At 41.1% G+C, this 14,050-nt stretch overlaps 1 protein-coding gene and 1 non-coding gene across 6 annotated transcripts; one reads left to right on the top strand and one right to left on the bottom strand.

Moving 5' to 3' along the window:
- Window positions 1-734: 734 nt before the first annotated feature.
- TPRKB (TP53RK binding protein) lies at window positions 735-6,629 on the bottom strand. Of its 5 annotated transcripts, none has more exons than XM_052649287.1 (5): window positions 6,540-6,629; window positions 4,140-4,302; window positions 2,910-3,032; window positions 1,450-1,626; window positions 735-930 (listed from the first exon to the last, which is right to left on the bottom strand). In XM_052649287.1, the coding sequence occupies exons 2-5, from the start codon at window positions 4,278-4,280 to the stop codon at window positions 844-846; spliced, it is 528 nt and encodes a 175-aa protein (XP_052505247.1). In that variant the 5' UTR covers window positions 4,281-4,302; window positions 6,540-6,629; the 3' UTR covers window positions 735-843. The 5 variants fall into 5 exon arrangements, with proteins under 5 accessions (XP_052505247.1, XP_052505248.1, XP_052505245.1 ...); XM_052649288.1 differs by having other exon boundaries at window positions 4,140-4,299; window positions 6,426-6,540; XM_052649285.1 differs by lacking the exon at window positions 6,540-6,629 and adding an exon at window positions 6,426-6,530.
- Window positions 6,630-13,500: 6,871 nt separating this feature from the next.
- On the top strand, window positions 13,501-13,604 carry LOC128057035 (U6 spliceosomal RNA). The gene has a single exon (XR_008200229.1). It is a non-coding gene; the product is annotated as a U6 spliceosomal RNA (small nuclear RNA).
- Window positions 13,605-14,050: the final 446 nt, after the last annotated feature.

The raw sequence follows: 14,050 nt of genomic DNA, 5'->3' as shown, positions 1-14,050 counted from the left end.
GGGGCACTCCTCAAAAAATGTCAACATCACCTTTAAAAAAAAAATTGTTCTAGATTAAAGGAGCCTTTAAAAGAGACATGACTGTGGATATACGACAGAAACCAACAAAATTCTGTAAAGCAATTCTCCTTCAGTTAAAAAATAATTGAGAGAGACATGGCAACTAAATACAACAGAGGGTGAAGTGCCCCAAGGTCTGCAATTTACTTTCAAATATTTCAGAAAAGAAGTGTTTGCCCATGCATAGACAAGACTAAGAACAAGCAAACTTAGCAAAACATTAACATACGGCCTGTAACCTACTCTATCTTGACTGACACAACCATATTTTAAGACAAAATATGAAAAAGAAAAAAAACATTTATAAAACATGATTTTTAGCTGTACGACCTTGCGCACATTATTATTTGTACAACCTTTTAACGGGAGTAATCGACTTCATATGATGCTGTGATAATTAAATGAATTCTTGCATACAAAAACTTGGAACCAGGAAGCTTGGAACGGGTGATGCTGGAGTAGCCAGAATTAAGTGCAAGAGTATGAGTTGATGGATATAAAGTCATTTAGATAAGAACCTCGTATATTGTAGACATTCAATAAATGTTTGCAATTATTCCAATTATATAAAAATAAAATATATTTGGACAGAAACAGAAGACAATAACAACAATAACCGTGATTATCTTTTAAAATATGAAAAGGTAGGACCAGGAGTGGTTTTTTTTCCCTTTGTTACTATTCTGTGTTTTAAAACTTTATACAACACAACAGATTTTATGATCTAGGAAAAACAATGAATTTTTTTATAAAAGCTGAAAAAATTTTAATATTTCTGTCATTTCACAAAACATCTTTTGTTGACATTCTACAAATGATACCATCCAATAATGTTCCAATACTTTCTTCTTGTGAAGATAGTTTATATACCTATAAGCATAAAAGACAGATTATGACATGCTGACATATTCATGCACTACTAATTTTCATTATACAAAAACATATGTGACCTAATTTATTACTCAATTATTGGGATAATAGGATGGAATCACAATGTGATTAAGGTATGCAAAGTAAACAGCAACTCATCACTTATGTCAAAAGTTTCAACTGCAGTTATAGTGATAACTCTCTAAACATCAAAACATTTGTATCAATTTTAAAAGCACACATCTAGACATTAACTTCATACTATATTTTATATTTCAAATGTAAGCTTGATATCTAAAGTTATCTATTCTTTTTAAAAGAATGTCTTTACCAACTAAGTTTCTAATTATATCTTACATAAATCTGCATTTCTTTGCATGTCTTATCATTTTTCAAGTAATTTTTAATTATATTAACCTTTCTTAAAAGTGAAAACAATATAGAAGCATTGGTGATCAATAAGCAAACAGTATTATTCCACATCTATCATGCTCTTTCTAAAAATACAGGTTTACAAACCTTTTTGACTTCTGTAATATTTGTTATTTCAGGGAGATTTTCCAGAGGAACCTGATGACCTTCTACCTGAGATATTAGGTGTTCTTGATTTATTTGTTTTTCACCCTCTTCAATATAAGCAATCAGAATTGAAGTATCATTTGCTGAGATACCAAATTTTTTCAAGGCCTCTGAAATCTAAGGGGTGAAAAAGACAATAAAATCAGTAGTCTCAACATGTGAAACCTCTCCCCATTTGCAGCCTTTCCTGGTCAGATTCTTATTTTTCATATCCTAGTGGTTCTGCCTACAGTTTTGCCATGTCCCTCCCTAATCTCTACCACCTCTGCCTCTAGAGTACTCCCCGCTCGAAGCTGCACCTCATTCCCACAGAATCCAGCCTGGACTTAACTGGATGGACCCAGTGACTCGCCACGCCCTCCTGCCCTCCAGCCAGTGGGGCTGTCTGGGCTCCCGTCCTTTCCTACTTTTCTCGCCTGTGCCTGCACTTTGTCCTCTATCTGGGCTGCCAGCATCTTTCAAGGGTCCAGTTCAAAGGTCACTCCTTTAGCACTTTCCTCCTTATAGCATGAATTGCTTCTTTGTTCCCACAGATTTGCATTATTATTCCATTATATCAATTATCTTAGGACATTTGAACCTTGTCTTGTTCATCTGCCTTTCTTGGGAACATTTCTGACCCCAGACTGGAACAGGGGCAAGCTTAACACATGTTTATGAACTGCAGTCTCTTGAGTTATTTCAGTGATCTCAAAGAAACAATCACCCAGTAATTTTCCCCAAGATATTGGGGAATTCTATAACTACCCATTTTATAAATTTTTCAAACATCTGTATTTTAAACCATGCCACACGTTTCCTAATCTTTCTCTCCATGTCAGTACTTGACTGTGTTTAGTAGTTACTAGTTAGTGAGTTCAGTTGCTCAGTCGTGTCCGACTCTGTGACCCCATGAGTAATAATTAAACTTCGTCAGCAAAATTAGTTGGTTTTTTAAAAAATATGCCCAGGTGGAATGTTTTTAACTCAAAAACTGATTACTATCAATATCTCAAACACAAACTCTTCCTATGTACTGCGTGTATGAGCATGTGTTAAGAGCTAGTCTAGGTATCAGGCAGATTTCTGGTCTATGGAAAAGGCATGGTTCTATCCTCAAAGAGTTTATAGGGAGAATAAAAGATGCGCATGGTAACACACAAATACCCATGCCTTATTTTTATCATGAGATTTAAATAGCATTGTCCTGACTCTGTATGTCAGGAAGGACAAATAAAACTATCCTCACTTAATTTAGCTAAATTTCACCAGTGATTCCAATGCTTACTTGTCTCGTAGGCGGCAATGCTAAACCTCAACTCTGTCCAGCACTCACTCTTCACTGTTAACACTGAGTCACACACAGGCTACCATGACAAGGTCAAAAGATATAAAGAAAGTATACATTCCATATTAATTACATTGTTATTTGGGGAAAGATTGAAAATAACTTCAGTAGATAGAGTTCTTGTCTTCATTTTCCCCAGTTTGTAGAGGTGAACTGCTTTGTTTGCGGCCACAATTATCTGAAATGGATCGACGATCTACCAAAGAGAACAGAAAGAATTACACACAAAGAATCTGGAGCACTCTGAAGAACAATGCCCTGTACCCTCGAGTGTCAGGCTGTTTTACTTCATCATAATTTCTGTATTTTCAAAACTGTCAAAATCTCAAGGGCCTAGGTGTTTAGAAAAATCACAGAATTTTACAGCTGCAGGCAATTAAGATACAAAAAGTTTTAAAACAACTTATTGAGGACTATTATGGGAAAGGCCATATTCTCAACATCTAAACTTTATTTTCTATTCTACTCAAAACTACCCTATTTGATATCTTTTATTATTTTTCATGTGCAATAAATGAGGAAACCAAGGCAAAGAATGGGTTAGAATTTCAGTTCTGCCACTTACCACCAAGGGAACCTGGGCAAATTCCTTAGCATTTTATCTTTTAGAAGCAGATAATCATCTCACTATTTCATAGAGTTGTTGTGAAGATTAAGTGAGTTAGCAGTAATATAAAGAACTTACCAAATAAGCACTGAATAAAGGCTGAATACCACATGCTCAAAGTCATAATAAATGGCATAACTGGGATTTAAGTACTGGTGATTCTACCACTGTGCAACGCCTCCTTTACAGAGGGTTTCTAGGTCACACAAGAAGATGGATATCTAGGCATCTGCCATCATATCAGAGGGAAACCACCTTTCACGTCAGGACGGGGCTTAGCACTTGGCTTCTGCTGCTGCTAAGTCGTGTCTGACTCTGTGCGACCCCATAGATGGCAGCCCACCAGGCTCCCCCATCCCTGGGATTCTCCAGGCAAGAACACTGCAGTGGGTTGCCATTTCCTTCTCCAGTGCATGAAAGTGAAAAGTGAAAGTGAAGTCCCTCAGTCCTGTCTGACCCTCAGTGACCCCATGGACTGGAGCCTTCCAGGCTCCTCCGTCCATGGGATTTTCCAGGCAAGAGTACTGGAGTGGGGTGCCATTGCCTTCTCCCACTTGGTTTCTATTCACTGTTAAACTGAAGGCTGGCCAAATCTGAATCCACTCTACAGGTTAGACAAGTCCTTTTACGTGAAGATAACAATTTCGGGCTAACCCATAACATCATGAAAAATCACTCATTGCCATGAGTACTTACCACTGTAGGATTTATTAATGAGCCATCAATGGCACCTTCCATGGCCTTTTTTCTCAAGCCCGCAGCATTTTTTACATCTTTAAATAACAGAAGGGTCACCCTGTATTCAGGAAATAGGTCCAGCTGACGTGTTAACTGCATTTCATAGATAAGCAGGACGCTACTGCACAGGACCAAAAGACCAAAAGTCAACAACTGTAAGTCACTACCGAATATCCTTGCTCACAATTAAAGTGTTACAGCTTTAATAGTAAGATGTAGAACTGTTAAACTTGAAAACTCCACCCCAAAACATCTGGCAGCCTGATGACAGACTGTCTTCCTAACCCTGCTAAGCTATTCTAGCTTCCTTCCTGGGAAACGATCAAGGGCAACACCCAGTCCCCTAGTTGTACAGAAAAGGCAGGCTCTGGATGAGGGGGAGCTTCTCAACAACTAGGAGCAGGGTACCAAACACTTTTTAGACCACAGGGTACTTAAAGCATTAAGGAAACCTCACTCCAACTTAGTCTTTTTAGCTTTCTAATCTCACCATTTTATTTATATTTTGGCAGAATCTAGACATAAATGTAAGGCAGAAAACAATCTTATAGAAGAAAGTATGACACAACTCAAAAGATATTCATTACATACATGGGAATTTAAGCCTAGAGGGTACAATTCTTAAATAGTAACACCCTTTATAGACATAAACTTGACAAGAAAAGGACAGGGTATATACAAAAACATAAAACCAGCATAAACAGCAAATAACTGGAGAGACATAATCTATCTTTGAATGAAAAAACTAAGCACTGCAAAAATATAATCTTTAAAACAATTTCAATTAAAGTCAGAGAGATATTTAGGTGAAGCAATTTTATATAGGTTCACTTTATCCTTTTATCTAGGAGGTTTTATTTCCACCATTTTTCTGAAGGAATAAATTGGCAATCTGAAGATTTATGTAATAAGATGTTTTTATCATTCTGAGTAAAAGGTTGAAAACCTACCTAACTAGTAACAGGCCCAACTACAGTGGCTTTACTGACCAACCACTAAAAACTGTAGTCTTGAAGAGTAGCTAAGGATGTGTAAATATAGTAATAAATAACATTAAGTACTTAACATCTGACTGGAAAATAAAACACAAAATGTGCATAATATGTGGGTTTTTAAAAATGTACACAAAAAGAAAACTACTGAAAAAAACAACAAAATATTATCTTTGACTTGCCGGAATTACATATGATTTTTTCGGTTACCATCTGGAAAAATAAAATTGTGAAAATTAATAATTGTTAATAATGTCTTGGCACAGCAGGGCCACACAATCTTTATTATCACGATAACATCCAATGGAAAAAATATATATATATACATAGAATGTATACCCAATTCTACTCCCCCCCCCCAAAAAATGGACTCAGAAAACAAAAACAAAGGAAGCACACCAAAATATGGCCATCTTGGGTAGCAGAATTACAGACAATTTTGTTTTCTAGAAAAAATATTTTTGCATGTTCTGAATTTTCTACAGTGAGCACACAAAAGATAATGAGTACATATAACCAGGGAGGAAACAATTTTTTTGTGTTTTTTGTTTTTACAATAGGGGGAAAAGGGCGCCTATCAAATGTCAAAAATGGTTTTGGTTTGTTTTATATAACTCACTCACTTAGGTCAGAAACTTCGAACCATCGCTGGATACTTACCTTCCACTCAAATCCCATATCTTATGCAAAACTCTTGTCAATTTTTAAGTACCATCTTGAAGGGTCCAATTCTCTCCCATACCTACTCTGCCACCGCCGTTGGCCACCTTCTCTCCTCAACAGCGGTGACCTAGAAGTCGCCTCACAATTCCTTCCCTCCTATCATCCAACTTCCACCCGGGAGTCAAAGTGATCTTTTCAAAACGTACACCAAATCCTGCCCTGCTATCAAGTCCCTTTATGTCACGGAGTCCCAGACTGTGATCTGAGACCTTCCTCCCTCTTCCGCTTCCTAGCGCAGCCCTGCAGACCGCGCTCATTTCCCCACAGCCGCACTGGCCCTTCCAGCTTGTCACCACCCCCAGTCCCTACCCAGCACGCGCCCTCAGACAGGCGGTTACGCTGAATTAATCCTCCCTCCCTTCGACTGGCCAGTAAAAGCCCATTTGCCAGCGCCCCTAGGACTAGTCTCCTATTCTACGAGCTCCTCTGTTACAACTTTGGTGAGTCTGAGGCTCATCAGAATGCTGTATCGTCCGCCCTCGAAGGGAGGCTGAGCCGATCACTGCCGGGCTGCATCCCAGGACCCGACCTTGGCAAACGCTCGATAAACGAGGGCGCCGAGAATCACAGGTATCATCTGGAAAATCACTGGTCTCCAGTCGCCGCCCGACCCGGCCAGCGATGTGGCGCCAGGAGTACTCACCGTCGCGTCCCCGTCCGTCTCGTAAGATCTTCCCCACGGAAACAAAGCCCTCAACTTCCGGGAGATCTGCCGCAGCTGCGCTTCTTCCTCTCCCTACCCGACCCTGCAGTGTCATTTCAGGTCGGGGTCGGAGGAAGGTTCTCAGCTACCTCCTTACACAGTGTTTCGCCGGCGTGAGTCGCGTCTGCTGACCCGAAGGGGAGCAGGGGCTCGGTCCGCCACTTCCTGTGAGAGTGGCGGCAAGGCTCCTCCGACCGGGCCGGAAGCTTGAGTGCGGGTCTTGGCCGCGTCCTTAAGCCGCTTGGCCTTGAACGAGACATCCTGTTTCGTCCTATGCGAAGAAAATTAATGGCTCCGATGAGCTCTACATATGTCTCCGCTGCTCGAGATTCTACAGTTCTTTTTCGAGGCAAGCAGGACTCAGTTTTTTCTTGTTCTGGACGAGGTCCACTTGGCCAGGATCTCCTGGAGCCGAAGGCGCTCGGCGATCTGCCTAGGGTACTTGAGAGAGGTGTCAGGACAACCTCTTCACCCAGCAGGCTCACAAGTTTGCCATCCCTGAGTATATGAGCCTCCGAAAGAGGAGGTCATCCGCTAAATGGATGTTTTTCTTCCATGTTATTCTAACATGTTATTCTTCCATGTTTTTTATGCTTGGGGGCTCATCTAGGTCAATACTTTTCTTTAAACAAAAAGGTAAATAATAAATAGGATAGATATGTGCTATGGAGAAAAAACTAGAGAATAGGGGGTAATGTCAGGCCGTGAGTATTACCGTTTAAAATAGGATGGTTAAGAAAGATCTCACCAAAAGGGGCCATTTATGACTGGGGGAGGTTTGGAGGCAGGTTCTGTGTGTATCTGAAGAGCAGCAATTCCAGAGAGAACAGAGAGAGTTAAAAGACTCAGAACAGATATGGCCTCATTTAAGAAAGAGCAAAGAGAACCGTGTGGCTTGAGCCCAGTGGGAATATATATGAAATTATTCTGAGGAAAGACTGGTATCCAGATTATATAACCAACTCCAATTCGAAAATAGTAAGAGACACAACCTGATTAAGGATAGATGGCACAATTGAACACATTTTAGGAAAGATACATGAAAGGCCAATAAAAACATGAAAAGATGCTCATCATTAGTCAGGGAAATAGACACAAATTAAAAACATAATGAGTTATTACTACATACCCATAAGAATGCTAAAATTTGAAAGACCTTAAAATTTTTAAATATCAAGTGTTGTCAAACATCCAGAACTGGAACCTTCACATATTGCTAGTCGGAGTATAAAATAAAAATAGTGTAACCACTTTGGAAAAGAGTTTGGCAGTTTCTTAAAAAATTAAATGCATGGTGCCAGTGTTAAAGAATCCACCTGCCAGTGCAGGGATGCAAGACTGCTGGTCTGATCCCTGGGTCAGGAGAATCCCCTGGAGGAGGGCATGGCAACCCACTCCAGTGTTCTTGCCTAGAGAATCCCATGGACAGAGGAGCCGGGCAGGCCACAGTCTATGGGGTTAAGAAGAGTCAGACACGGTTGAAACAACTGAGCACACTCCCTTGCACGTGCGTACTTAACCATTCGCAGCAGTTCCACTCCTTGATATTTAACCAGGAGCAGTGACAACGTGTCCACCCACAGGCTTGAACATAAATGTTCATAGCAACTCTACTCATGATGGCCCCAAACTGGGAACAACCCAGTGCCCAATAATACATGAATGGATAAACAAATTGTGGTAAATTCATGTCATGAAATACTATTCAGTAATAAAAGGAATGAACATACTTGCAACATGAATCAATCTAAAAACATGCTCAGCAAAAAAAACAAAGTAAAATTGTTACTGTATGTTTCCATTTCTACAAAACTATAGGGATTGCAAATATAGCAAATTTATTCTAGAGTGAAAGCAAATTAGTGGTTGTTAGGGATGGGGAAGTGGGAGACACTGGAAAAAAAAAAAAACCCAAGAGAACATTTGCGATGAAGCCAATGTTCTATGTCCTGATGTCATGTTAATTACAAGGGAACCTGCATTAAAATGCATCAAATTATGTCATTTTAAAGAGTACATTTTGTAAAATTTCTCAGTAAAGTTGATTTAAAAAGACAAAGTTGTCCAGTTCAAAGTGACTTGTCTGTGATCACCAAAAGCTGGAAACAGCCCAAACCCTTGTTAAGTGAATAAACAAACTGTATATCCATACAATGGAACACAACTTGGCAGTTAAAAGGAAATCAACTATTACTACATACAATAACATTGACAAATTTCAAAATTATGCTGAAAAAAAGTCAGACATAAAAATAGTGTATCCTGTGATTCCATCATTTACATAGAACAGATCCTACTGTATAGCACAAAAAACTATTCAATATTCTGTGATAAACCCATAATGGAAAAGAATATTAAAAGGAATAGAATATATATTCAATATATATGTATAGCTGATTCAGTTTGCTGTACAGCAGAAACTAACACAACATTGTAAGTCAACCATACTTTAATTAAAAAAAAAGTTTAAAACGGAAATTAAATTTGCTGAATTGCTTCATACGGAAATAGAAAAATGCCTTGTGTCAGGCTGTTGAAAATGTTCTCTCTTGAACATAACCTCTAGCAGATGGAAAGAGGGCTCTTTAATATTTCCGTTTTCTTTGATGCTATTAATATTCCCTTATAATCTCTGTGTATGTGGTCACAGTTGGTCTCTTGAGGTAGTTCTACTTTACCCTCGATTTCTGAAGTCATTAATGTCGATATAGTAGCAACCACTACCACCTACCTGTGGAGAAGGAAATGGCAACCCACTTCAGTATTCTTGCCTGGGAAATCCCATGGACAGAGGCGCCTGGTAGGCTATGGTCCATGGGGTCGCAAAGAGTCAGACATGACTTAGTGACTAAATAACAATTCTATTGGGGGTATATAAGAATAGAGTGGTGAGGGTGAGGAACAGGCTTCACAGTGAGCCAAAAAGACAGGTTGTTTGGTATATGTGTTCACTCAGCAGGTTGGTTCTTCTGTGGAAGGCTTGGTAGGAAAAGCCATTCCACGAGTATTCCACAGAAGGGAGAATGGAGGGGGAATTCACCTGCCAGGCTCCCTTCTCTCTTCTGCATTTCATTATTTAAGGCTCCTCACACGGGAGTCAGCTGCTCTACACTTCTGTACATCATCTCACCCTTCCATGGCAGCTTATAAAGCCAGAGCTCGTGGCCTGACACACAGCATTTCCTCCAACTCCAAAGTGGAGGGATGGCTGATAGAGAGGGCTTCATAGGGGGGCTGTAAGGGCCATGCAGGCCCAGAGTTTAACTTGGGCTCCAGTCAGCTTAGGGAGTGCTAGGTTTGCCTGCAAAGGCAAAACTGGGGAGCATGGGCCAGGTGGCAGATGGCACTTTCAGGAAGGAGGAGGAGACCATTCTTGGAATCTGTATTTCACATAACAGGATATAAATGAAATAAATGCTAAATAGTCCTACAAAGTAACTTGTAGCTAAAGGAGTAATTCAGAAGGTGGGTAAGGTTGGGAGAGATGGCTTTACTGAGGAGATGGGGCTTTGAGAATGATTTGCCCATAGAGGCTTCAGGAGAGCTGGTACAGCCAAGAAACAATCTGAAAGACAGAGATACCGTGGCATAAATGTGTATGTGCTCAAGAACTGCTGGCACAGTGAAGAATGGAGTGGAGCATGGCAGAGGCTTTGAAAAGTCAGCTGGGAGTCAGATCACACAAGGTCTTGCCAAGGAGTTGGAAATGGATTCTCAAGGCCATAAGCCATTCAAAATTTCCAAGGGTGGGATAACATTCATGAGTTTGTTTTAGGATATAATTCTGGGGCAGCTGTTAGAATTACACTAGAAAGGTGGTTCAAAGAGGATTCTAGGTAGGGCTTTCTCCATAGTAGGAGTGTCTGTAGTTGACTGTATGGGTCCAGATCATGACTTAGGGCACTGAGCGGCCTGCAATTCTGGAATGTAATGCCTAAAAATCAAGCTTACCAGACTGATGTTAAATCCAAAACTCATTTAATTGACAAAGTCTCATTATACCATGCCAGGAACCAGCGTGAGGAACTCGGCCTGTGGCAAAGGTCATGAGGAGGGAGGCTCGGCATACGCAAAGGAGGGATTGAGCCTCAGGAGACCTCCTGTTCCCAAACATCTACCCCCCAAACCAGAGTCTGCCTACTTTACTGTTTTATGCTCTCACCTACACCTCTGACTTTACGGGGGGCTGTCCCCCACCACCTCTCTCGGAGAAGGAGTCAACTTGCAGCTCCAGTCAATAAAAATTCCTGGGCGTGACAAGAATGTTTCAACTTACAAACTCCTCTGAAGTTTCTCTAGCCTGCCTGAACAGGTTCGTCCGGTCGCATGTGATTGCTTACAGCCTCCCAACCGTGAGAGGCACGAGATGCTTTAAACTTTCTAAATGCAGATTCTTTTGAGAACTTAGAAATTATTAGTATAGTGGGTTGGTTAGAAATTATACTGGTGAAGGGTTTTCATTTGTTGGGCCAATATTTGCTGCTAAGTCTCCATATTTCTTGCCCTTATACACATGAATGAATATAACTAGCATATAAGAGAAATAAGTATTAACCTTTGATATTAATCATGTTAAACCTTCAGTTCAGTTCAGTTCAGTTCAGTCGCTCAGTCGTGTCCGACTCTTTGCGACCCCATGAATTGCAGCACGCCAGGCCTCCCTGTCCATCACCAACTCCCGGAGTTCACTCAGACTCACGACCATCGAGTCAGTGATGCCATCCAGCCATCTCATCCTCTGTCAGCCCCTTCTCCTCCTGCCCCCAATCCCTCCCAGCATCAGAGTCTTTTCAATGAGTCAACTCTTCGCATGAGGTGGCCAAAGTACTGGAGTTTCAGCTTTAGCATCATTCATTCCAAAGAAATCCCAGGGCTGATCTCCTTCAGAATGGACTGGTTGGATCTCCTTGCAGTCCAAGGGACTCTCAAGAGTCTTCTCCAACACCACAGTTCAAAAGCATCAATTCTTTGGCGCTCAGCCTTCTTCACAGTCCAACTCTCACATCCATACATGACTACTGGAAAAACCATAGCCTTGGCTAGACAGACCTTAGTCGGCAAAGTAATGTCTCTGCTTTTGAATATGCTATCTAGGTTGGTCATAACTTTCCTTCCAAGAAGGCTAAGTAAATTTCTTTCGTGATTATAACCCCCTGCACCCTCACCCTATAGGAATGAAACTTTATCTGGTACCTTCGGAGGGTGGCGCCAGGTTTAAGAAAAAAATCACCCTGGAAAAAATAAGTTTTCTGGTTGACTGACCGTTATCAGAAAGGGCCATAAAATGTCAGCAGGCCTCATGCCCAGAAGATAATGTAAAGCCCCTAAGACCTTTGTATACATTTATATGAAGCACCTGATTTTGACAAGGGTCAGGTCTGCTGATCCTGCGTGACTCTGTATTCTATCTCTATGTGTAACAAAAAGTATATAAGCAAACCTGAAAATAAAGAAAACGGATCAGTTTCTGGAAAGACTGATTCCCTCGTGTCGTTGTTTCTTTCCCCTTCTGGCTGAATTCCCATCTGGAGCGTGGATGCTCGCCAAGCCTGCTAATTTTGCCCTGGCTTCTAAGACCCACTCGAGAGGGAGCCCAAGGCAGGGCACCCTCCGCTATTCAAGTGGGCGCCGGTGGCCTACGTAGGTGTGCAAACCTCTTTTCTCAAGGTTTTATTGGTATTCCATGTAAACCAAGTTATTCAGCCTCTTTTTCTCCACTAATTTTCCTACTACACTATTCTTTTCTAATCTCTCTTTATATTTCTAATTATATAGCTTTTTCCTAGGACGCCGACTCCATCTCCCCTTCAAATTACCCTGGATCCACCGGGGCTGGACCCCAGCAATACTGGCTAGATTGAACTCATGTCTATATCTCTACTCACCACCCAAACCCCACCAAAACAGATAAACTCCCAAAGATTAAAAACTCACAAGAGAAGGGGAGGAAGGATGAATGGTAGATGAGAGAGTACAGTAAAACTTTCAAAGATATTAACTATCAGAATAGAGACAAACAGGGTTTCCGTGGTGGCTCAGTGGTAAAAAATCCACCTGCCAATGCAAGAGTGATCCCTCGTCCAGGAAGATCGCACAAACCTCGGAACAACTAAGCCTGTGCACCACAACTGTTGAGCCTGCGCTCTGGAGCCCCGCTCTGGAGCCCAGGAGCCCTAGAGTCCGTGCTCCACAAGAGAAGCCGCCTCAGGGAGAAGCTGTGCACTCCAACTCGAGAGCAGCCCCATGCGCAGCAACTAAAGGAAAGCCAGTGTAGCAGCGAAGACCCAGCACAGTCAGAAATATAAAAGAAAATTTTTAAGGGCTTAAAAAAAAATGGAGAAAAATAAAACCTGATTCTGTGCAGCAAGGGGAAGCTAAACAAAAATAACAAGGTGAGTGACCGCCTTATTACAAGTCTACCATACATGAGCAGTTTCCAGCAGCTCTGAGTGCTCAAATTTTAAGTACTAAACAACAGGCAAAGATCACCAGATATTCCAAGATCACATCTAACAAGAGAGAAAGGCATCAACAAACAGGAGAAAACCAAAACCAAAAACAGCTGATCCAGAGAACAGAAGAAACTTAAAAACTGATAACTTTATAAAGAGAGAAAAGATAATGCAGTCATTAAAAAAAAAAGAATGAAGTGCCAGGGAAAGACAGCCATTCAGAAAAGAAGAGCTAGCTATTGGAAATTAAAAACATATAGCAGAAAAAACAGATCTAAATATGTAGCAAAAAACCAATAGAAGGGTAGAAATAAAGCTGAGAAAATTTTTGATTAAAAAAAAGATTAAAAATGGAAAATAGACAAAAATACAATTAACTTAAGAGGTACATTTCAGAAAATCAAATAGTCAACTAATAGAAGTTCCCCCAAAAGAAAACAGAGAAGGTAGTGCTCACTTCGGCAGCACATATACTAAAATTGGAACAATATAGAGATTAGCATGGTCCCTGCACAAGGATGACATGCAAATTGGGGAAGCGCTAAAAGATACAGAGGAAGTGAAAAAACTTTCCCAGAACTGATGCACAGAGCCTGCTAGACTGGAACGCCTCATTTGCATTATGAATTTTAAAAACACCCACACCAGGGACTTCCCTGGTGGTCCAGTGGTTAAGAATCCACCTTTCAATGCCAGGAGACATGGGTTCCAGCTCTTATCTGGGAAGATGCCACATGCTGTGGAGCAACTCAGCCTGAGAGGCACAACCAACTGAGCCCCCGCTCTAGACCCTTCAAGCTGAAACTCCTGAAGCCCATGTGCCCTAGAGCCTGTGATCAGCAACAAGAGGAGCCTGCACACAGCAAGAGCAGCCCCTGCTTGCGGCAACTAGAGAACGCCCTCACGCAGCAACGAAGACCCAGCGCAGCCAAAAAAATTACCCACGGCAAGCCATATCATGGTATTTCAGGACACTTGAGATAAAGATCCTAAAGCTTT

The sequence above is a fragment of the Budorcas taxicolor genome, chromosome 11 (assembly GCF_023091745.1).
Source record: "Budorcas taxicolor isolate Tak-1 chromosome 11, Takin1.1, whole genome shotgun sequence".
NCBI lineage: Eukaryota > Metazoa > Chordata > Mammalia > Artiodactyla > Bovidae > Budorcas > Budorcas taxicolor.
The sequence above is the reverse complement of the archived record's forward strand: the minus strand, read 5'-3'. Positions and strand labels throughout refer to the sequence as shown.

What these genes read in the sequence shown, in the direction of transcription:
- TPRKB (XM_052649287.1), bottom strand. Translation starts at nt 4,280, where the DNA reads ATGCAGTTAACACGTCAGCTGGACCTATTTCCTGAATACAGGGTGACC. An exon ending in CATTAATAAATCCTACAGTG is followed by an intron (nt 3,033 to 4,139) that starts GTAAGTACTCAT and finishes TCTCTTTGGTAG; the next exon opens with ATCGTCGATCCATTTCAGAT. An exon ending in ATCTTTCCCCAAATAACAAT is followed by an intron (nt 1,627 to 2,909) that starts GTAATTAATATG and finishes TTCACCCCTTAG; the next exon opens with ATTTCAGAGGCCTTGAAAAA.